Source organism: Kogia breviceps, chromosome 12 (assembly GCF_026419965.1).
Source record: "Kogia breviceps isolate mKogBre1 chromosome 12, mKogBre1 haplotype 1, whole genome shotgun sequence".
NCBI classification, from domain to species: Eukaryota; Metazoa; Chordata; class Mammalia; order Artiodactyla; family Physeteridae; genus Kogia; species Kogia breviceps.
The window spans coordinates 15757270-15781266 of NC_081321.1; the positions used below are offsets into that span (position 1 = coordinate 15757270).

The window sequence follows — 23997 nt, forward strand, 5'->3', positions numbered from 1 at the left end:
AAGAGAACTGTTTGAGAAAAGATGATCATAAGAGAAAGCATTATTATTTTTGTGGCTAAGCTAGCATAGTAAATTTAGAATTGTATTATGATGTGTTCTAGAATTAAGTAAAGTTACATTAAAAATCTGTGAGGTGATGGAAAACTATCTTAATTTGTGAGGGGAAAAAAAAAACCTCTTATTATGCCCAAGAAGGATGGCTAATTTTAATTCTTTGTCTGCACCCAACTGGTTATATGAATATGTAATTTTTTCTTGCATTTTTTCTCTCTGTAAAATAAAAATCTTAATACTTATTTCTTCTAACATTAGAGTAATATTGTGAGGGTCCATGATATAACCAGGACTTTTACTTCACTGGGAAAAAAGCTTTAAAAACATCCTAAAGTACTATTATTATTATAACTCATTACTGTTCCAACCTAATGGCTAAGGCTTTCATACACCTGTATGGGAATCAAAGTTTCCAGTTTATATCATAATTCCGCTGAGCATCTCGAAACAGTTTACACATTCCTCATAACTCTTGCTTGGGATAGTAACGAAGAATAGGGTATTTAACTTGAACAAGTGTGCTGAAATAATAATAATATTAGTAATTAATAATACTAAAATATATAATAAACTATCTTGTAGCTTTCCTGATATTTGGATAAACATAAATATTCAGTTCAAGAGAAATCATATAAAATAAACTGAAACAAATTGTAGGTGCTAGGATAAATTATAGCTAATGTTTCCAGTTGGAATATTTAGATGGTAAACATTTTACTGGGTTGGCCAAAAAAGTTTGTTTGGTTACTGAATACATTGTTCAATAAAGTTCTTGGTGAAAATGAGAAATGTCTTATTTTTACTTTAAACCAAATGAGCTTTTTGACCAACACAGTAAGAGCAACACATTTTATGGTGTGAGTGGAAAAAGTGCGCAATGAAGAAATCAATGTAGGGGCTTCCTTGGTGGCGCAGTGGTTGAGAATCTGCCTGCCAATGCAGGGGACATGGGTTCGAGCCCTGGTCTGGGAAGATCCCACATGCCGCAGAGCAGCTAGGCCCGTGAGCCACAACTACTGAGCCTGCGCGTCTGGAGCCTGTGCTCCGCAACAAGAGAGGCCGCGATAGTGAGAGGCCTGCGCACTGCGATGAAGAGTGGCCCCCACTTGCCACAACTAGAGAAAGCCCTGGCACAGAAATGAAGACCCAACACAGCCAAAAATAAATAAATAAATTAATTAATTAAAAAGCCAAGCATTTAAAAAAAAAAAAAAAAGAAATCAATGTGAAATTTCTACCTCATTAAATGACTCAAAAATACCTAAGAGGAAAGAAAAGAAGCTTTGGGAGGCAAGAAGCACATCTCATATGCTGTTCAGGAACTTTGCCATCACACTGGCTCTTCATGGACAGCTTATAGATCCTAGGGAACTTGAAAGGGGGAATCATGTTGACAGTATATCTGAAATGTGCTACTAATCTTTTTTGAAATCATGTTATAATTTAGTCATCTTGAAACAGGAGCGTAACTATTAACTAATTATTAAATATTTCTATATTTCTATAACTTAAATTAACCAAGGAGTTAATAAGAAGTCAGAAACTATTGTATAATTTTGTATCATCCCTTAGAAAGTATGTGTGAGTGTACTCATATTTCTTTTAGAGATTCACAACATTTTCTTTTTCCTCAGGGCTCATCAATATACCTGCAGTGGCCTTTGGAATATTCTCTGGGGGGATAGTCATGAAAAGATTCAGAATCAGTGTGTGTGGAGCCGCAAAGCTCTACTTGGGATCATCTGTCCTTGGGTACCTCCTATTCCTTTCCCTTTTTGCGTTGGGCTGTGAAAATTCTGATGTGGCAGGACTAACAGTCTCCTACCAAGGGTATGTTCACTCATTAAGTAATCTGAGGAGATTGCCTTGTTTAATCAAATTACTGATCGAGTTTCAAAATAAGATAATTTAATGTTTAAGCATTGTAACTAAGAAAAAGAAGTTAATGTTTTATTATGGGATAGTGGGCATTATGGAATAGTGGACAATGCTTATGACATGGAAGCTGTTATTGTCACCAAAATCTGTCATTTCCTTTGAATTTGAATGTGTTCGAGAAATATAAAGAATGCTAGATCCACATCTTACTTCAGGGCAGCAACCTGATAGTGGAAAATACAGACCTTGAACTTTGCCTCTGCCCATTCTTAGTGAAGTGACATTGTATGAGTTATTTAACGTAGCCTCAATTTTCGCATTTTAAAAATAGAAATAATAACTGCCTTTTAAGGTTTTGTAAGGCGAGATGATACACATGAAAGTGATTAGTACTTACCTGGCACAAAATAGATGTGCCACTCATGGAAACAATTGTATTTTTTTTCCTTGAACACCTAGATAACTGGAATGCTCTCTGTGCCATGAATTATAGTCTGTTACTCAAATCAAGGGAAATTTCAGGAGAAAATGGCTATCCCTCAACCCAGTGACCCACATTCCAGCTCTCTTTAGCTCTTTGCAGCTGATCACAAGAATATTTATTGATGCTTTCAGACTTATGCCATCCTGCCTGGGGTGGGTGATTAGTTTCCAGAGTTTAAAGGCTGGGTCTTAAAACTACTTCACCCTTCCCCTTCAAGAGTCCTTGCTATCACTCTACCCTGAACCTGAGTTCCCAGAGGCAGTTCCCTTCATCCTTCCACCTATCTATACATTATTTGTTTAGAAAAAAATTTTTGAGCTGCTACTAGTTGCCAGGCCAGCCTCCCTGATTGTATCTGTCTGACTGCCTAAAATTCCGCCTGTGGTTCAAAGGCCAACACTCCTGACATTATGTTCTGTTTCCTGATGGTTCAGTTGCTTCTTGCTCACTGCTTGCTCTCCAGCTTCCTTCCACATTTATCTATCTGTCTTGGGTTCATGTTCCATCATCTTCATTATCCTGGTTTCCCCTGCTGTTAAGTGAACGTCAATTATACTTTTGCCATCTAAAATGTTCTGGAAAATTAATGAATGCAAAGTTCATATACTGTTGCTTCTGGGAGTTATCACAACAACAGTTAGACTTAATGGAGTGTAGTGTTGCCTTGGTAACAGTGAGCAATGTAGATTAAGGATGTTAGCTGTAGCTGCAAGAAGATTCTGGAGCGAGTAGAAGCCCTATGCCATCTTTAACTATCCATAGGATCCTCATGGTGGATGGACAGTGGTAAAGTACTTTATATTTTTCAATTCAGGAAACACCTTAGTTTTATTATCTCACTTCTACCTTCAGACGCCTTGATGAAGTAAGTTTTTTTTTTACCCTCGTTAAAAGGGAACTGAGATTAGAAAGGTCAAGTAACTTCCTCAAAGTATAATGTTCTTTCTAGGACATTATGCTATCTTTAAGCCAAAGCAAATATGTAAGTAGACAACAACAGAAAAATGTTGAGATTTACATTAAAAGTATACTCAGATGATAATAAAAGATTAAATATTTTTAAACAAAATAATTATTCACTGAGTGCTAGCCCCTGAAAGCAGTTCACCTCAAAAGACTATAACTATATTGCAATACTGCTATCATTGTTTAAAACTCCTCTTTTGAAATTGCTTTCCATGTCTTTTTAGAATATTCTCAACAGTGGCAAAGATTTAACCTTTAAGAGCAACTTTATTATTGGAAGGAGCCAAAGAAAAGGCAACATCACTGGGGAAATCTCTCCCCTCCCAACATGGCTATTTTGAAAGAAAAATCTCATTTGAGCATAAACATTCTGGCATATTTGATAAAACTCATAATTAAAAATTTAAATTACTCTACTGTCAACACATCCTATTAAAACATATATGCAATTAATTTCTGCTTCAAGATTGCCATAAGTTTAATGTACCTTCAGTAATATAAAAGAATTGGCTTTATAAAATAAACGTGCTCTCCAGGGGTTATCCAGAGTTTCTGGAAGGGTTCTAATTCTGGGTTTGTCACTAACAAACGTGAATTTGAGCAAATTATCTGCCTGCTTTGGACCTGACTTTCCTGATTTGCCCAATGAGAAGTTGGCCTAGATCACACCCACAGTTCTTTCAGCTCTAACCTTCTAAATTCTCAGCCCTACAGTGTCCATAGTGGCCTGATTCTAGGCTTTCAAAGACACATTTATACTTTTAGATACTACAGCACAGTCTCAGTTAAAACTTAATGCCTAAGAGAAGAGAATAAGATGACATATTCCTGGATGACTTCTTAGGAGGCCTAGTTAAATACCCTTTCATTCTGCTAGAAGACATCTCAAAGGTCTTTTGCTTTTACATTTGAGGTGACAAAATCCATAGTAGTTCTATGAGATGGAATATTATATGTTTGTTATTATATTGATATATAATAAGAGTAATGTCATAAATTGCTCTTAAGGTTTACTTTACTTTTCTATCTTGTTAGTGGTTTCATACCTCACTGCATAGAAAAATATTAGAAGATTCTAGAGTCAGTAGATGTTAGTAAAAGCCATCAGCCAAGAACTGGATATCATGTGAAGTTGTAAACCTAGAAAGATAACTTTCAAGAGAAAGCTATTTAATAGTGGATTCACATTTAATGATCAGAAGCTGGCATTTCTGATGACAATTGTGTTCCCCCAAAGCAAACGTTGTTGGCAGTGCCATTTATATCACCCAAGAACATTGATTTTTGAAAGTATTAGGGTGCTGCCTACTAAGAGGTAATATTTTATACCATTACATTTCTTTTCAGAACCAAACCTGTCTCTTATCATGAACGAGCTCTCTTTTCAGATTGCAACTCAAGATGCAAATGTTCAGAGACAAAATGGGAACCCATGTGTGGTGCAAATGGAATTACATATGCTTCGGCTTGTCTTGCTGGTTGTCAAACCTCCACCAGGAGTGGAAAGACTACTGTAAGACATCTTCTCTAAAGTGTGTGACCACAGGCCTGCGACAGTGCTTAACTATACAATCCTATGGGGGCTCAGGGACCAACCTAGGAGCAGACCACACCGGTCGAATCCCTGGCTTTGACTCTGCCCTTGTTCTTTTGTGTGGAGACAGGAAGTATAAGCATCGCTAGTAGAACTAGAGTTGTTGGAAGAATTAGCGTCAGAATCAGAATAATGAAATAGGCTGGAGGAACTTTGTAATTATATAATCTAGTTCTCTCATTTTGCTTATAAGGAATGTTAGCTTCAAATGAGAGAGTCTCAGTGACAAGATCATATAATAATATCTGCATTGGGATCCATCTCTCCTGAGCCCTGGTCCTTGCAGGTTTTAGAGGACAGGGCAAATAGAGGCCAGTATTAGGAAGTCTAGCCCAAAAGGTCTAGACCCAGGGGTCAGGGATTCACTTGTGAGGAGGTTGATGGTTCTGGGACAGCTCTGCCCGAGATATCAAGCCAATGTGTGTAATGATTAAAAGAGCAGGTGGCTGGAATGAAGGGTTCCTGTAGGGTGTAAGAGGAAGATGAGGTTGGAACTATAGGTAGGAAACCAGTTGTGACGAGTATTATGCACTTCAATCATTAACAGACTCATCCCTCTAATCACACCTTTACATCCCTGTCCCAAACAGAGACTCTTCCTTACACTTGTGTATATGGCACAGTGATTGGATGGCTTTATACTTGTGGCTGATGAAATCTGCCTGTTATGTGACAGCCCTAGAGGGCTGAAAATTAAACTACACATATATTTATGTATTGTTATCAACTAAATAGGAATGCCTAGGCAAACACTTCTGTAGACAAATTCATCCTTGTTGATTTTCTGCTTATTGTTATTTTTGACATTTTATTCAGAGCAGAAAGGATTGGTCTCTAGCAACAGTGATATAAGACCACCCACCCATCTGAAATCTGAGTTTTCACCTTCCCTTCCTTTTCTTCCTTCTTTCCTTTCCTCCCCCTAAGCCCGATCTTTGGCCCCTACTTTTGGCCCAAACTGCTTGAAGGTTTTTCTTTCCTTTTCCTCTTTTACTTTAGATTTACTTTTTTTAAAAATTGAAGTACAGTTATTTACAATGCTGTGTTCATTACTGCTGTATAGCAAGGTGATTCAGTTATACATATATATACATTCTTTTTAAAAAAATATTTTTTTCCTTTATTATCATAGGATATTGAATATAGTTCCCAGTGCTATACAGTAGGACCTTGTTGTTTATCCATTCTATATTATAATAGCTTATATATGCTAACCCCAACCTCTCACTCCATCCCTCCCCTAAACCCTTCCCCCTTGGCAACCACGAGTCTGTTCTCTATGTCTGTGATTCTGTTCTGTTTTATAGATAGGTTCATTTGTGTCATATTTTGGTTCCACATATAAGTGGTATCATATGGCATTTCTCTTTCTGACTTACTTCACTTAATATGATAATCTCTAGTTGCACTGGAAGATTTTTCTTAACCAGAGTTTCCATTTATTGAAAACACTGCATGCCAGAGACCTGAAGTGTGTGTGCTGGCCATGTAACTCCCTAGAAGAATTGCCCAGCAGAGAAAATAGGAAGGCCATGAGGCCTGGGTAGACTCACCATGTTTGAGGGTTGGCCAAGGCCCCATAGGCACCCATGTGTGTGGCTGAAGTAGAGGGAGAGGAGGAAGATCATTGGGTGATGAGATCAGAGTGGGATTCAGGAGCTGCATCATGGATAGTGTGGAAGCCACTATAAGGATTTGGGATTTTATCCATGTACAATGAGAAGTCATTGGAAGGTTGAGAATAGTGATGCAATCTGACTGCTAGTTTTAAAGGCTCACTTGGGTTATTGTGGAAAAAAGAGTAGAAACGTGTTGAGCATGAAGAGACCATTGTGATAATCAAAGCAAGCAGAAATGGTGGCTTAGACTTAGAAGTGGTAGAGAAGAACATAAGGTACTGTTGGATTTGGTGGGATTTGCTTGGAGATGGTTCTATAGGTTCAATAGTTTGTAGAACATCTGCTCTTTGGATAATGAAATGTTGTCTCTCTAGATTTTGCTTTGCTTGATATATTCTAACACAGAAAAAATAAAAATTTACCCATTGTTTATGTAATAAATGTATGCTATAAATTCTTTTAAAATACTTGTCTTTAATTTTATATACAAGTTACCTCAATAATCGGATCTTTCCCTATTGTGTTACAGATATTTAATAACTGCACCTGTGTGGGAATGGCCGCCTCAAAATCAGGAAATTCCTCAGGCATGGTGGGCAGATGTCAAAAAGATAATGGATGTCCCAAAATGTTTCTGTATTTCCTTGTAATTTCAGTCATCACATCCTATACTTTGTCTCTAGGCGGGATACCTGGATACATATTGCTTCTGAGGTGAACACTGATTCTCCCTGCCCCAATTTTAATATGACATACTGTGACCATCTACAGCAGTGATTTCAAACTCTGCTCTGTGGAATCATTCCTTACAGCTCTCTTAGGAAACTTGTTCTACTTTTATGCTTTTCCCACTTTAGGTTTTTATATAGATAATGTGGTTGAATAGAAGTTTTTCTATTATAATTTATGCTTGAACATTTTTTTATTGGCTCTCGCATCCTAGATCTCGATAAAATATATAAGTAAATTCAAATTTTAAAGTATTAGTTTTGTAACAAGTATTTTCAGTGATAAAATTTTGCTCCTCGTTGAATTAGTGTTGCAAGTATTACTGTTAGACAACTGATCGAAATCACCTAAAGATATTACAAATTTCGATAAAATTGCTAAACATGAAAAGTCAAATTTTATTGTAAATCTTTTATGAGATGGATTAGGTGATTTTGAAATTAATTCATATATCAAAGGATGGATATTAAGTTTTTCTAAAATGAAACTAATCAAAATATTGTATATAGCTTTAATTTCCCACAACTTATATTACAGAAATTGATTAGGAAGGATCTACAGAAGATAGGATCTAACATCCACAAATCTATTTTTGTAAAAGGGTTTAAGGAGAACATGAGATATTGATGCTTTCAAATGGAAACATGGGTTTGATGGGAAAGCACTGCCCCAGAATTCTCAGACCAGGATCATTCTTCATGGGTACCTATTTCTCCAACATTTGCTTACCGTGTGTCAAGGAGTCACCTGGGCCAAGTGAATAATCAGGCCAATAGAGGAAGAATTTTCCTCACCACCAGTCCCTCAAATGACCCACACTTTATTGTGATGTCAGAAGGAAATGTCATTTGCTTCAAGGAGAAGAGTTGTAATTTTTGACTCTTTTAAAGCAGAGACTAAATATTATATATATGAAGAACTTACTACCATGGTTAACACTCAGTAGTTATTATATATCCTCATGATTATTACATTTAAAATCTATAGGCCAATCCATCAGTTAAAGTTATACGGTCATATTAAGGATGGTCTTGTTATTTTAGGTACTCTTGTACTTGACTGGTAAATTCAGGTCCCCACTATTTAGCAAAAACACTTAGCATGTCACAATGATTCTGATTCAACTTGAGTCAATAGGATCCTGTGCTTTTAGACCAAAACCTACAAAAACTAGTTATAGGTTATTAATCCTTTACTGTGCCTCAAATTCTTATAATTTCTTAGAATTATTTTCCCTGTGAGTCCTTGTTATTTTACTGATTAAATTTGATTTTACTTTACCTAATACCATTTGAATATGTCATGTAAGAGTGATTTACCTTTTAGAAATATTAACTATAAGTTCCTCGATACACTGCATATAATGGAACAAGGCTTTTACATAATTTGCTTTCCCTATGCTAGAATACTAGTGGGTTTTCCATAAATGCTACCTGAATTCTAACATCATTTCATGTGTGTTCAGTAGATTATCCCTGACATTACTATTTGCTTTAATGTACTATTATATTTTTTGTCATAATGCTTTTGTTGATTTTAGGTGCATTAAGCCACAACTTAAGTCTTTTGCCCTGGGTATCTACACCTTAGCAGTAAGAGTTCTTGGTAAGTATAATCTATGCTTTAATTATGGTAGCCATTACAAGTGTATTTTGAATAATTTTCTAAATATTTTAACAGAATTATGACACATAACTAAATGATGTCAGTAGTAGATCCCTGTTCTTTTAATCTTCTTTCCTCCTTCATATCTTTCTTCCTTCCCTCTTTTCCTTGACTACTCTCTTCCTTTTTTTCAGAAATATTGAGAACCAATGCTGTACCCATGATAAAGTGATCTTATAAGAGTAATGACATTTTTTTTAACAATCTTGTCTCTTCTAGCATGGGTCTAGTGTCAAAAAATCCATTGCTGTTATAAAAGAGCCCTCTGAGAGGAAAGCAAAAATTGAATCAATAAGAAAAGCTGAAGTCTAAATATAATTTTTTAAGTTATTAGATGGAAGGAATTCTTTTTAGCTACTCTCAATACTAGGATATATCATTGGTAGAAAGATAAGATCATTCAAACAATCAAAGCCGTGTGGATTTGAATTCACAATTTGTTAAATGTAATAGGAATGATTTCTTCTGACTACCAGGTTTTTCAATATTCATTAGTTAAAACCCATAAAAAACAGAGTGATTAAGTTAGATAAGGTTTTTGTCCTTAAAGAGTTTATATTCTAAAGATGTTAGTAAAAACCATTGTAAATGTTCCTCTGTAACTTGACAGAGAGGAACTACCTGGAAGAAAAACAAATTCAGAGCTTTAAATAAATGTGGTTTACATAAATCTTGATATAAAAATGGATACATGTGAAGGTAGAATATAATCCTGATAAGACTGGGAAAACAACAAAAATGGATTTTTATGCCATCATGGCTGGCTCTAATTCTACAATATAAAAACAGAGATTATCTAGAAAAAAGGCTATTGAGCCTGAAGTACATCCCTGGCTGTAATTAGTCTATCTACCTCCCTTTGAGAACATAGATATAACCTACAGTGTGAAAAAGATCTCAAGTAAAAGAAATAATTCATAAAGTTGATTCCAAAAAACCAAAAATATACTTAATACTTTATGATACCATTTATATGTGGAATCTAAAAACTACAGCAAACTAGTGAATATAACCCCAAAAAAGTAGACTCGCAGATATAGAGAACAAACTAGTGGTTACCAGTGGTGGGGGGGCAATATAGGGGTGAGGGAGTGGTAGATACAAACTACTGGGTATAAGATAGGCTCAAGGATATATTATACAACATGGGGAATATAGCCAATATTTTATAAATGGAAAGTAACCTTCAAAATTGTATAAAAAATTAAAAAATATATATACTTGAAGATGACAAAAATATCATAAAGCAAATGACAAACTACATACAATTTTTTTCAATTTATATAACAGACAGGTGGCTAATATCCCTATTATAAGGAGAACGCCTAAGTACTGAGAACAAAAAAACCAACACCCTAAGAGAAAATGGGGTAAAAGATATAAACAACCATTTCATGGAAAAATCAATGCAAATACCTCTTAATATTTAAAAAGATGGTCAAGGCCCCTCATAATAAGAAGAGTACAAATTAAAACTACACTGATACTGATTCTTACTTATCAGATAGGCAAATTACCAAATGTTGTTTGTCATGTATTACAATACAAATAGAAAATCGATACGCTTATACACTGCTGTTGTGAAAATTATACTATTTCTGGAGAGGGATATTTGGCAATAACTAACAAAATTACATACAGACTTATCTTTTGACCTAGCAATCCCACTTCTAGGAATTGATGTCAAAAATGTGCTAGCAAAAAGTATGAAGTAAGTCTAATCTTATGGATGTTCAATCACTGTGGCATTAGTTATAACAGTAAAAGACTACAAGCAGTCTATGAACGTCAGTAGGAGACTGGTTAAATAAACTATAGTAAACCCACATAATGGAATACTATGCAGCTGTATGGACAAATGGGGAAAATCTCTCTCTAATGTTACCAAGTATATTAGTCAGTACTGGCTGTCATAACAAAACACCCTGGACTGAGGGGCTTAAACAACAGGAAGTTATTTTCTCATAGTTCTGAAAGCTGTAAAGTCCAAGATCAATGTGCCAATAGGGTTGGTGTCTGGTGAGACCTCTCTTCCTAATTTGCAGATGGCCATTTTCCCACTGTTCATTTCGTGGATCTTTTCTCAGTGCACGGAGAAAGAGAGACCTTTGGTGTCTCTTCCTCTTCTTATAAGGACACCATTCCTATCAGATTGGGGCCCCATCCTTATGACCTCATTTAACCTTAATTATATTCTTAATTACTTTTTCCACATGCAATCACATTGGGGGTTACGGATACAACATATGAATTTTGGAGGGACACAATTCATATCAAGTGATCTCCAGTACATGCTTTTACGTGCAAGAAAGCAAAATGTAGAACAACGTATATAGTATGATGCATTTGGTGTAAGTATAGAAAGGTGGAAATATTATATACACACACACAGTGGTATTTGCTCTTGTTAACAAAAAGAAACAATGGAAGCATAAACTAAAAACTAATACTATTTGTTTAAAAACTTTACCTGTTAGGGAAGAAAGGACAAAGGGGAGAGAAAACAGGATGGAAATGAGACTTTGTAAATGTAACTGTTGTATAATTTTTAATTTGAAAGCATGCAAAAATTTTATATAATTTAAAATAATTAAATTAACAGAACCAAAGAAATTCTTAAAACAAACCAAAACTAACTCTATATAATATGGGTGACAAAATCCCCATTGCTTCAGTACATTTTATGGTCGTCATTAATACTGACTTTGGCATTGTTATGTTAAAACTATTGTGTATTTTAAGATAAAAGTAAATAAGATATTATGTTAATATCATTAGGAATCAATATTTTCAGCATAATAGAAAAGCGATAAAAGCATAAAATAAAAAATTTAAGTAAAACTCATTCTTAAGTTAAACTTAAAATGTTAATATGAACTCATATAGCTTTATTTTAAAATAATGTGTATCTTACAACTCTGTCTCCTGAAAAATCTAGAATCTATTTAACCCAGGAGAAATGAGCACCCATAGCAATGAATCTGTGCTATCTAAATATCATTCCTCAATAAAGAAACCACAGCACCTTGGAGAACTGACCAAGGTCTAGGGTAGAACATGCATAAGATGATTGTGGGACAACTTTTGTGCAAGAAAGTGAGAAAGCTATCAAAGGGATATGTCAAAAGGACACAGGACCAATTTGAGGAGCTTGGCCTAAGGTGAGATAATTTGAAAATAATATATGTAATATAAACAATATTATTATATTAATATATAACATAACTAATCATTATAATATCTGCCATGTCTTGAAATACACTGAATGTATAAAAAGACGTAAATCTGTAATGACACCTAAATAATTCTGGAGAATACTAGGGCACCAATTCATTATTTTTAAAACTGATAAATGGAAAGAATTGAGCATTTATCCTGCCTTCCTTCTATGAACTATATTTCGAAGTAATCAAATAGTCATGAAGGAAAATTCTCTTTTATAGAAAAATCCTAAATAATTTTACACAAGGAATAATATAATTTTTAACAATCTATTTTGCAACCTCATCAATATTTGCTGAGAGCTATAGGTGAAAATGGATGAAAAACTTCATAATGGAGGACATAGCCTGAGTCTCAGATCCATTTTAACATTACAAAGAGTGGCAAGTAGACAGCATGTGACTTCTGCCACAACACACAGAACCACCTGTGCCTTGTTCCTGCCAGAGTCTATGCAGGAGCTAACTACCACGTTATTGGAAAAATGAAGGATAGGAGAACAAAGTAAATGACATCATGAAGAAGCAATCAGTCAAATCCAGACTGTGGCATATTCTACAGGACAACTGTCTTTCTTCAAAAATCATTAGTATGAAAAAAAAATGGGGGGAAGAAGCTGATATAAAGAGCCATCAACTAAAATTTTTGAAATAGATCTTTATTGGAGTATAATTGCTTCACAATACTGTGTTAGTTTCTGCTGCACAACAAAGCGAATCATCCGTATGCACACACATGTCCCCATGTCCCTTCCCTTTTGAGCCTCCCTCCCGTCCTCCCTATCCCACCCCTCTAGGTCATCTCAAAGCCCCGAGCTGATCTCCCTGTGCTATGCTACTGCTTCCCACCAGCCAACTATTTTACATTCGGTAGGGTACATATGTCAACGCTACTCTCACTTTCCCCCAGCTTCGCCCTCCCACCCCATGTCAAGTCCATTCTCTATGTCTGCCTCTTTATTCCTGCCTACCTGGTTTGAATCCTGATTAGAATGATCCAACTCTAAAACAATGCTTTGAAGACATTCAGAAAAGTTTGAATGTGGATTTTTGATAGGATTAAAGAAATCATAAAATGTCTCATGTGTCATGGCAGAGTGATATATTTTTTTAAATGTCAGAGATGTGTTCTGAAATACATATAAGGAGAATGACGTGATATCTGAGGTATCTCTTAAAATATTTTAAAAAAATAGTTTCTGGATGCACATTGGGTTGTGGGACTGGAGAGAGAGAACACAGGAGTGACAAAATACTGATATCAATCATTGTTAAAGTTAGTGACGGTACATGAGGTTGTATTACATCATCCTCTCTAATTCTGTGAATGCTTTGAATTTGACATTATGAAAACTTTAACACATACAGAAGATGGCAAGCATTTGAATCTTGAGGAACATCTTCACGTTATTAAGAGCAATGTAAAGTTAGTTACCACCTAAATGTTTTTTAGTGGCAAATAATCTATTTAGATGGACAATGTATATAAAGAGAATTTTTATTTAAGATACCAAATAACCTAAACTGACTGTTAGATATCTGTACGTGATCTTCTTGCTTACAGGATTTTATGCAAAATAGGGTTAGTTAGCGCTTTTTTGAGTCTGGAATTCTTCTCATCCTGGTACAGAAAGGGAGAGACCCTTGCAAATATTTTCCTTTGTCAATGTACATTTTCCTTACTGAAAGGAAACTTATGCTGTGCCTTCAGAGCTTCTCCTATGACTTCTGTTTCTCGAAATCATCAGCTCAAAGTAATCTTTATACCAGAGGCATATTTTGGGGTGACATATTCTGGTTTTCTACAGATGCCCTGTCATCTCCAAAGCAGTGGATTTTGGACTCACGGTGGTTTCCGAGAATCATTAATTATAGGCTAACCAAAAAGATATGTGTATATTTTTAGTAGCAATTATTTGTTTTTCTCACAGCAGGAATCCCAGCTCCCGTATATTTTGGAGTTTTGATTGATACTTCATGCCTCAAATGGGGATTTAAAAGATGTGGAAGTAGAGGATCATGCAGATTATATGATTCAAATGCTTTTAGGTACGGTATCAAACTCATTCCCACATCTCACGGCTACCACATCCCAGGTTTGCACGATGCAATTGGCACTAATAACCCTCATGTAGTTTCATTGCTTGTAAGGAAGAGAAGAGTGTAATCAAGAAATTTGTTCTGGGGCTTCCCTGGTGGCGCACTGGTTAAGAATCCGCCTGCCAATGCAGGGGACACGGGTTCGAGCCCTGACCCTGGCAGATCCCACATGCCGCGAAACAACTAAGTCCGTGCGCCACAACTACTGAAGCCCACGCGCGCCGTGCTCCGCAATAAGAGAAGCCACTGCAATAAGAAGCCCGCGCACCACAACGAAGACCCAACGCAGCCAAAAGTAAAAATAAATAAAATAAGTTTTTTAAAAAAAAGTTTGTTCTGTTTTATAGAATAATTCTATTACTATCTGATTATTTGGCTAGATCTTTCGTTTTTCCCCCATTCTTAATCTTGACTCCCATTTTAAATGAGTAATCATTTAAAAAAAATATGACATAAGATTTCAGAATAGAGTAGAATTTTCAAAGTTTGTGCACACAAGTGAGTTAATTCCCTGAAACACAGAAGCATTTAAATCTAGGTCACATTTGGGGTTTAATTCTATTCTTTTTCAAACTGAGCCAAACTGTCCCATTTACGTCAGACATAATCCCTCTGGGCAAGAGTTGGATTTGGCTGTAAATCTGTCCGGCTTTTATTGCCAAACTGATGTTCAATTATTCCAGTACTTGAAATGCATAAAAGTAAAAGGTTTTCTCTGTGTGTGTGAGTGTGTATGGGGTTGAGGGCATGGGTTTTTTTCACTATGGTATCATTCAGTTCAATTCATCAAACATTTAGTTTCCTTATTGCTTAAAGCAATACTTCAATGGCTTAAAAGCAAGAAGGATTTTTTTTTTTTTTCAATTTACAAGCTGAGTATTCTCTAGAGAAATAAACTTGGTGCTGAACTGTGTAAGTTGGAAGTTGGATGTGAATTTAGCCGACAATCTCAAATAAATTTGCTTGACTTAATAGGCTTTGATGTTATGTGAGAAATTTATTTTGGTCTTTGAAAGGGACCTGATCTATGAGGAGAATTGGCACTTTATGCACGTTTACTAAGGCTGTATTTTAGTGCAAAGACAATGTAATTCAATCAGAGACTATGAGTGAACATACAAGATAGCCAGCATGAATCATTTAACCTGTCCTTTCAAACCTTTGTGTCTTACAATCTAATGTAGAACTAAAGGCTACTCATGGAAGAAATGGATTAAAACCTCTGGTTTGTTCTTAAGTCAGTCTACTCTACTGAGAGCTCTGATTTCCCCTTGAAGTTGCTTCTTGCAGTTTTTCCGTAGAAGTGAATTTGGGCAAGCTTTGAGGGGAGGGTAACCACATAATTTATCATGCAAACCTGGGTACTTTTGAGAGTGAAAGGGGGCACTATTAAAAACTACACTGGGACAACACTAGCATAATCTGGGACTGTTCTGGGCAAACAGGGATACAGTTACCTGGTCTAAGGAAATAATTTACAGAGAGGATGGGATGGATGATATACTTATCAGTGACTGAAAATGATGGTAATACTAAAATTGCTTTATATTAGCTTACTGCCTTCAATAGTCTGTCAAATGTTCATAGAAAGGTCTTTTATAGCCACGGAATCTGCATTCTTAAAACCATCCTCATGATAGTTTTATTGATATTGATATTTTTGGATGATATTATTACATTTTATTTAAAGTTGGATAGTTGCAGTAATTAAGATGGACATTCTCTCTTCTTCTAGACACATGTACCTGGGACTAACCATGATCCTTGGCACAATGTCCATTTTCCTAAGTACTGCAGTTCTTTTCACTTTAAAGAAAAAGTATGTTTCAAGTCACAGAAGCTTCAGAACCAAGAGAGAAAGAACAATGGTGTCTACAAGAATCAGGAAGGAAAACTGTACAACGAGTGATCATTTGCTACAACCCAGCTATTGGCCAGGCAAAGAAACGCAACTTTAGACAAATGATGACTTGAAGCCATGTTTTCCAATTTCTGGAAATTCTGCAAACAAATTTTAATCAAAAGTGTTTTAAATGTATAAATTCTTTCTCCTTTCAAAAAGATGTCTACTTTGTTTTTGATCCTAAGTATTAGATAATGTACCTGATAACAAATAAAATTAATCATGTTACAGAAGGTACAGATGGTAAAGTTAATCTTAAATATTTTAATTTATAAACAAATTCCTTATGTTATTTACTCATTCTGCTTAACTTTGCCTGTGCCCATTGATATATTAGCTGTACTCCTAGTAGAACAATTGTCGCTATAGTTTAATGGCTATGTGTAAAGTAATTTCTAAACTGAGATACTTGCCTAGGATAAGAGAATACTTTAAAAAAATTAAACGACATATTGGTCTCCTTCAAATATCACCTTAATGATGATTTTAGGATGGAGTCAGAACATGTAGAGGAAGATTTCGTTTTAAGCTCCTCCTTTCTTTTGAAATACAATAATTGATATAGAAATGTGTATTTGCAAATGATCTTGGAGGATTCGAATTTTGAATTACTAACTCTTCTACCATTACTAACTCTTCTGCATGTATTTTATGTGTGAGATTTTAAGTGACCATAGTTGCAAAGTAATAAAATTAATATTAATATGCTTTCCTGTCTTTCTATGAATTCAATGGAGTAAAAAATATTGTTAAATACTGCCCATATTTTAATGTATATAAGCAGCTCCAGACTTATGATTGTGACGTGGTCCTAAAATATATTTGACAGTGAATTTCTGAAAGTCTACAATAAACTTAGATGTTATAACAGGAACACAGAGTGATGGGGTGAGTGATGGTGTGGTCCCTTTTGGTGCTCTCCCTGGCATCTGTCACAAGGCTTCTGGGCAGGGTGGTGCCACTGGTACAGTCTGCCAGATACCTCTCTGTTTCTCTGTAACTGAAAAAGTCATGCCAGGATTTCCTGTTCACTGGCTTCCTGGTCCTGCTCTCACTGGAACTAGTAGATTCAGCAGTCCACCATCTTTAATCTTCAGCTCTACTATATGTTATATCTTTCTTCCTCCACCACTGCTGCACCCTAGAAGGGGCCTGACCTTCCCAAGAAAAGCAAACTTAGGTATACCCACCCCTCCCCTGCAGTGGAATCTTAGAATCCACTGCCACAGTTCTTAGCAGCCTTCAGAACACACAAACAGGGCACTCCCAACAAGGAGTCTCTTTGAAGTATTTCTTGGGAGCCTGAGTCCAACAAAAAAGTCCAGCTCAGAAATGCAGTCGTGGGACTTCCCTAGTGGTACAGCGGTTGAGAATCTGCCTGCCAATGCAGGGGACAGGGGTTCGAGCCCCAGAGGGAGGATCCCACATGCCATGGAGCAACTAAGCCCGTGCGCCACAACTACTGAGCCTGCGCTCTTAGCCCATGAGCCACAACTACTGAGCCTGGGTGCCACAACTACTGAAGCCTGTGTGCTGCAACTGCTGAAGCCCACGTGCCTGGAGCCCGTGCTCCGCAACACAAGAGGCCACTGCAATGAGTAACCTGTGCACCACAGCGAAGAGCGGCCTCCACTCGCCGCAACTGGAGAAAGCCCACACGCGGCAACGAAGACCCAATGCAGCCAGAAAAGAATAAATAAATAAATAAGAAATGCAGTCGCTTTACTCACACAGTGGAAGGATCAAATAAATTCTCCCCTTATATACCAGTCCTGAGAATATGATGAATGGAAAAAACTAGAGATGAAAAGTGTAGGGATGGAGAGCAGGGAACATTTCCTTTAAATACATATTAATTTTGCCATTTTATTTGAATTGGTGGTGCCGGATTATTTCATATTTTACTATTTTAAAAAATGAAAATAGACTTGGTTTGTTTCCAGCAGGCCTACTTCAGACCTGCTGCTGCTGCTGTATTAACTTGTGAGTAGGAATCCTTTTTGTCATCTCAGTATCAGTCTCACCCGTAGCGGATATTTACTGAATGGGTGAGTGGGTACAGTTGTCAAGAGTTTTCTTTGTAGAGATATCATTGAAATTCAAGTTCCTCAGCCTGTCTCCCACATCCTCTTTATTTTCCAAAGCTTTTGTAGCAATATCCTGAAAAATAACTTCTTTGCAAGTAAATTTCTAAACAGGATCCTATCCAATGTACTCTCGAATGACTTGAAAAACAAAAATTAGCATAAAGCATATTTTAAATGATTTTTTTCATAAAAGCACCAACTGTTAATGAAAAGCATATTTTATGCATAACCATTAATTCAACAGTGGAATTATACATACTAAACTCATTTGTATGGCATATGAGGGTATCATTTAGTGACAAAGTGAATTTACTAAAAGGAACCTTGACGTTTTAAATGAGTAAATTTAGCTGACAGAAGTAAGCAGGCTTTTCATGCCTCACAAAGCACATGATTTTTTTTTTTTTTTTTGAGAAACCAAACCCCATTTCAGAGGTCAAAAAATTCCCTCAGCCCCAGGGCCAAACATTAGAGGTAAGGCCTTGATGGACATGTGGGATCCCACAGTTGCACCACTTTATTCATTTATTATACAGTCATGACCCCTGGAGGAGACCAGCAACTCAAATTAACATCTGATTCACTCTAACCTTCAGACAGGAAACACTCCAGCAATATCATTTTATAAGTGGAGTGACTTCAATTGGATTAAAAGACTTGCCCAAGGTGGAGGCCGTCAAACTAATGCTGGTTTCTTCCATTACATCATGATGCCTCTAAAGCAGGTAATAAAAACAAACAATCTGAAACCTCTAAAAACAGCTGGAAGAATTTTTGTGACCATGAAGAGTTAAGAAATCCCCACTTATAAATTTCTAGACTCAGACATAAAAGAAGATTGAAATAAGTTGACTGTAACATGTAAGTTATAATTGTTATAATAACTATTAAATATAACAAATATTAAGCACTCTCTTTATGTGTGCTGAGTGCTTTAGACACATTATCTCAGTTTCAAAGGTCAAAATAACCTTATGTGTTAGGTATAAGTACTGGTATGTTCACAGGAAGCTTAACGAGTTTTAGTTACTTGTGCAAAGCCGATATTTTCTCGTAGCTGGTAAAGCCAAGATCTAAACTGAGGTTTATCAAATTCAAACAGCAACATTATCCCCATATTAATCTAGATCCTAAATTGTTGTCTTCCACTAACTTCGCTGAAAGTCAAATTTTGTACGTAGACAGAGAAGTTTTAGCATGCTAAACCACGCACATGGTTAAAAAAAAATCAAAGGCACAAAATGATATAAAATGAGAAGTAACAGTCCTTCACACCACCTTCACTTCTGTTCCTCAAAGGGAATTACTTCTAACCAGTTTGGTTTGTTGGTTTTGCTGATGGTCACTTCCAGTACCTTTAAATAATATGCACATACCACTTTCCTGAGTTATTAACGTGGGCAATGTCTACTGACTCTCTATTCTGATAGATTAGAACTAATGTCACTTACTCATGCCCCGTTGTTCTTCCCCTTGTAATCTGTACATGCTGGGGTCACTATTCTGAGTTCCTCATATGTCACACCAATACCTCCATTTCTTGTTCAATAAACATTGAGTATCGTATGTTTCCCCACTTCTCTAAATGAAGACCTTAGAGGTTCCCCCCCTTCCCTCCGTCTCCCTCTTTCTGGGTAAAGTACCTTTCCTTTTACATGGTTAAGAATGATGACAATTATAGTCAACTCTGCAACCATTAAATCTAGGAAAGGCCTGCGTGGTTATGATCATGACCGACGCCATCTACTGTTGAAGTCATGAAACCTACCGTTAGAAAAAAATGAAAGAGCGAAAAACATATTTAATGAGGCATTAGGGGCATGTTAGCATATTTAAATATTAATAAGTGTGATGTTTAAAAGTGCTTTATGTTTGAATAATTTGGGAATATATTGAGTTAATGATAGCTCTCATATGACTGCCGAATCTCTCAGATTCTTTAATGTGATGTGGTACATTGCCAGTCAAATAAAGGGCATGTGTATCTCAAACTTATTTGGCATTGAATCCACTGTTTTATTAACAAGTCTTGGACCTAACTAATTTTCAGTACAATATATTTGGAAAACACAAGTTTACCCTTCTCTTTGTAAAATATTTTGCTATCTTTATCAGCTTCTGTCAGGATTATGCAGTTTTATAAAATTAACTAGAAAACTTTTGTTTTTAAGTGTCTGGAGAAAATTTTACAACATAGGAATTTTCTGTTCCTTTTACATTTGAAACAATGTTTGTAGCCTTTTTGAGAAATAAGCCTTGAAAAGTTGTTGATTGGTTATTGTAGCTTTAAAAAAAAAATCAGCTTACTGATTCAACTTTCAACATTTGCATTTTTTCTATAAAAATCTTCCAGATTTTTAAAAGACATTTTTTTTTTTTTTTTTTTTTTTGCGGTACGCGGGCCTCTCACTGTTGTGGCCTCTCCCGTTGCGGAGCACAGGCTCCGGACGCGCAGGCTCAGCGGCCATGGCTCACGGGCCCAGCCGCTCCGCAGCATGTGGGATCCTCCCGGACCGGGGCACGAACCCACGTCCCCTGCATCGGCAGGCGGACTCTCAACCACTGCGCCACCAGGGAAGCCCAAAAGACATTTTTAATACTATAAACTTAAAGCAATTAAGATGATTATTATACCCTTTTCCCATTCTTAATTTTGTGTATTTGGGTTTGTCTTTTTTGCATATTATGCTTGCCAGGAACTTATTCCATTGGACTTTTCAGAGAAATGGCATTTGTGATTTGTTATTTAATTGTTTAATTTTTGTATTTTACGTTACTTCTTTTCCTTCTGCTTTCTTTAGGCATGCTTTTCAAAAAACTCTTTACCTAAATACTTAATTTGTAGTCTTACAACTGTATGCTCTAGTTTAGTAATAAAAATTTTAATGTCAATGTTCAGCTTTGTTCGTAACACAAAAGGTTTGCCATGCTGTAGTACCAATGACGTTTTCCTGTTTACAAATGCGTTCTTGATTTTCTATTTGATTCAAAATTCCTCTTTGCTCTAAAAGGAGAATGATTTAAAATTTCCCTGTGCTCAGATATTTCTGTTTAAACTTTTAATTTTTAGATTAATTACATTTATAATTAGGGAATGTAGCCTATTCAATTTATTATTTTGGAAATTTGAGGGTTTAAGCCAAATCATCACCAATTTGTGAAAATGTTCAGATTTTAAAAATAAAGTATGTTCATTGATTATAGATGATACTAGGTATATATTTACCAAACCAATTAACTTTTATACCATTTACATCTTTTGATACTTATTTTCTTTCCTGTTTTCTCTTCAAGGCTTGAGAGTCAAGATCTTCCGATTACAATTGAATGAGTTTTTGTGAATTGCTTCCACTTTTAAAAAAAGGTTTATTTGTAGAATTGAATGTTGTGTTTCATAAATATTGTATCCTTATAATGCATATATTTGATTTTTAAAACTTTGTCATAGTTAATAATTTTTCTTTGAATTTTTTTTTTTTTTTTGTGGTACGCGGGCTTCTCACTGTTGTGGCCTCTCCCGTTGTGGAGCACAGGCTCCTGACGCGCAGGCTCAGCGGCCACGGCTCACGGGCCCAGCCGCTCCGCGGCACGTGGGATCTTCCCGGACCGGGACACGAACCCGTGTCCTCTGCATCGGCAGGCGGATTCGCAAGCACTGCACCACCAGGGAAGCCGTGAATTGTATTTTAAATAAATTAATTCTCAATTATTAACATTGCCATTTCTGCTTTCTTTATTGATTGTGTTTACTTGATATATCTTTGGTCCTAGCCTTATTTTAAAATATTTCCTGTGTTTTAAGGTTCGATATTTGTTAACAGTACAGAATTGAATTTTATTTTTACTTTATCTAAAATTTTGTCTATTAATAAGATACTTAATTATCACATGTCATGTTTGGCTTTATTTTTGCTATATTGTTCATTAAATTTTTTCCCTTATGTTTTCCTTTCATTCTTCCATATGCTATATGTACTATCTTTTTGCTTTTATTTCTCAGAATTATAGAAGTCATAGCCTCTTCTTTCACACTCTGAAATATATTCTGCCATTGGTTATCCCCAAATTATAAAAATATACTTTGATATTCTCTTTTAAAAATTCCAAGAATCAGATAATAAATACTGTCTGTTGACTCTCTTTATGTACGATTAGATATTTAAAACGTTAAATTTTAAAGACTTAAATGTAAGACCTGAAACCATAAAGCTCCTAGAAGAAAACATTGGGGTAAACTCCTTGACATTAGTCATGGCATGGTCTTTTAGATTTGCACCCAAAGCAAGCACAACAATAGCAAAAATAAATAAGTGGAACTACATCAAACTAAAAAGCTTCTGCACAGGAAAGGAAACCCTCAACAAAATGAAAAGGCAACCTATGGAATGGAAGAAAATCATACAAGTGGTGAATATCCAAAATATATAAAGAACTCACACAACTCAATAGTAGAACACAAACAATATGATTAAAAAATGGGCACAGGATCTCAACAGACATTTTCCAAAGGAGATAGACAAATAGCTAACAGATACATGAAAATGTGCTCAACATTACTAACCATCAGGGAAACCATCAAATCAAAACCACTATGAGATACCACCTCATACCTGTTAAAATGGCTATCATCAAAAAAGGCAAGAGCTAACAAGTGTTGGTAAAGATGTGGAGAAAAGACAACCCTTGTACGCTGTTGGTAGGAATGTACAAATTTTTCAGCCACTATGGAAAACAGTATGGAGAGTCCTCAAAAAATTAAAAATAGAACTACCATATGATCCAGGAATTTCATTTCTGGGAATATAGCCAAAGGAAATGAAAACAGTATCTCAAAGAGATAGCTACCCTCCCATGTTCATTGCAGCATTATTCACAATAGACAAGATATGAAAACAACTACGTGTCTGTCACACATGAATGGATATACATCAATTACAGATCAATAAAGCTAAACTTTTAAAAAAGTTTTAACTAAAAAGAAGTTTTTACTTCCTATCTCATCTCCTACCCAGAAGTCCAAGATTTTTTTTTTACTAATGTAATTAAGGATTTAAGACTTAGGTTATTAATAAATTATTTTTACTTTCTAAAGCTTTTTGCTATATAAACAAATTTACAAGGAAAATTTCATGCATGCATCCTTTCCTTATCTTTATTTATTTATTTAAAATAGACTCCTAGGGATAGAATGTTTCAAACATACTAACCAACAGCATTCCAAAAGGCAAAGACAGTAGAGCCTTACACAAACAGCATTTGAAAGATTAGCTCTCCTCAAACTTCACTAATCTATCAATTCTATAAATTAAAAATGGCATCTCAATGTTTTGATTTCCATGTCTTTGCCAGTGAGTTAAAACTTTTATATGTGTACCGGTCATATCTCTTCTTTAAGAGATTGAGTTCACAGCCTTGCTTATATGTTTGTTTTGGTAGTTATCTTATTAATGATAAGATAACACATTACTGTGTCCCATGTAATATAATTATTTTTCTAATTTGGGAGCTGTATTAGTTTGCTGTAGCTGCCATAACAAAATACCATACTGGGTGGCTCAAACAACAGAAATTTATTTTCTCACAGTCTGGAGGCTAGAAGCCCAAGGTCAAGGTTTGGCAGGGTTTGCTTCTATTGAGGGCGCTGGGCTTGCAGACAGCTGCCTTCTCAGTGTGCTCACAAGGTCTTTTCTCTGTGCA

At 35.8% G+C, this 23997-nt stretch overlaps 1 protein-coding gene across 2 annotated transcripts in view; it reads left to right on the forward strand.

Moving 5' to 3' along the window:
* The window catches only part of SLCO1C1 (solute carrier organic anion transporter family member 1C1), a 52668-nt gene extending 35589 nt beyond the window's left edge, over positions 1 to 17079 (forward strand). Inside the window, exons 10-15 of one of the 2 annotated variants that reach the window (XM_059080402.2) lie at positions 1689 to 1884; positions 4730 to 4895; positions 7125 to 7309; positions 8865 to 8929; positions 14142 to 14259; positions 16046 to 17079. In XM_059080402.2, coding sequence (XP_058936385.1) covers positions 1689 to 1884; positions 4730 to 4895; positions 7125 to 7309; positions 8865 to 8929; positions 14142 to 14259; positions 16046 to 16268 — 953 coding nt within the window. In that variant the 3' untranslated portion in view covers positions 16269 to 17079. Of the gene's footprint in view, positions 1 to 1688; positions 1885 to 4729; positions 4896 to 7124; positions 7310 to 8864; positions 8930 to 14141; positions 14357 to 16045 lie in introns of both variants that reach the window. The other variant, XM_059080401.2, reaches the window with a different exon arrangement.
* Positions 17080 to 23997: the final 6918 nt, after the last annotated feature.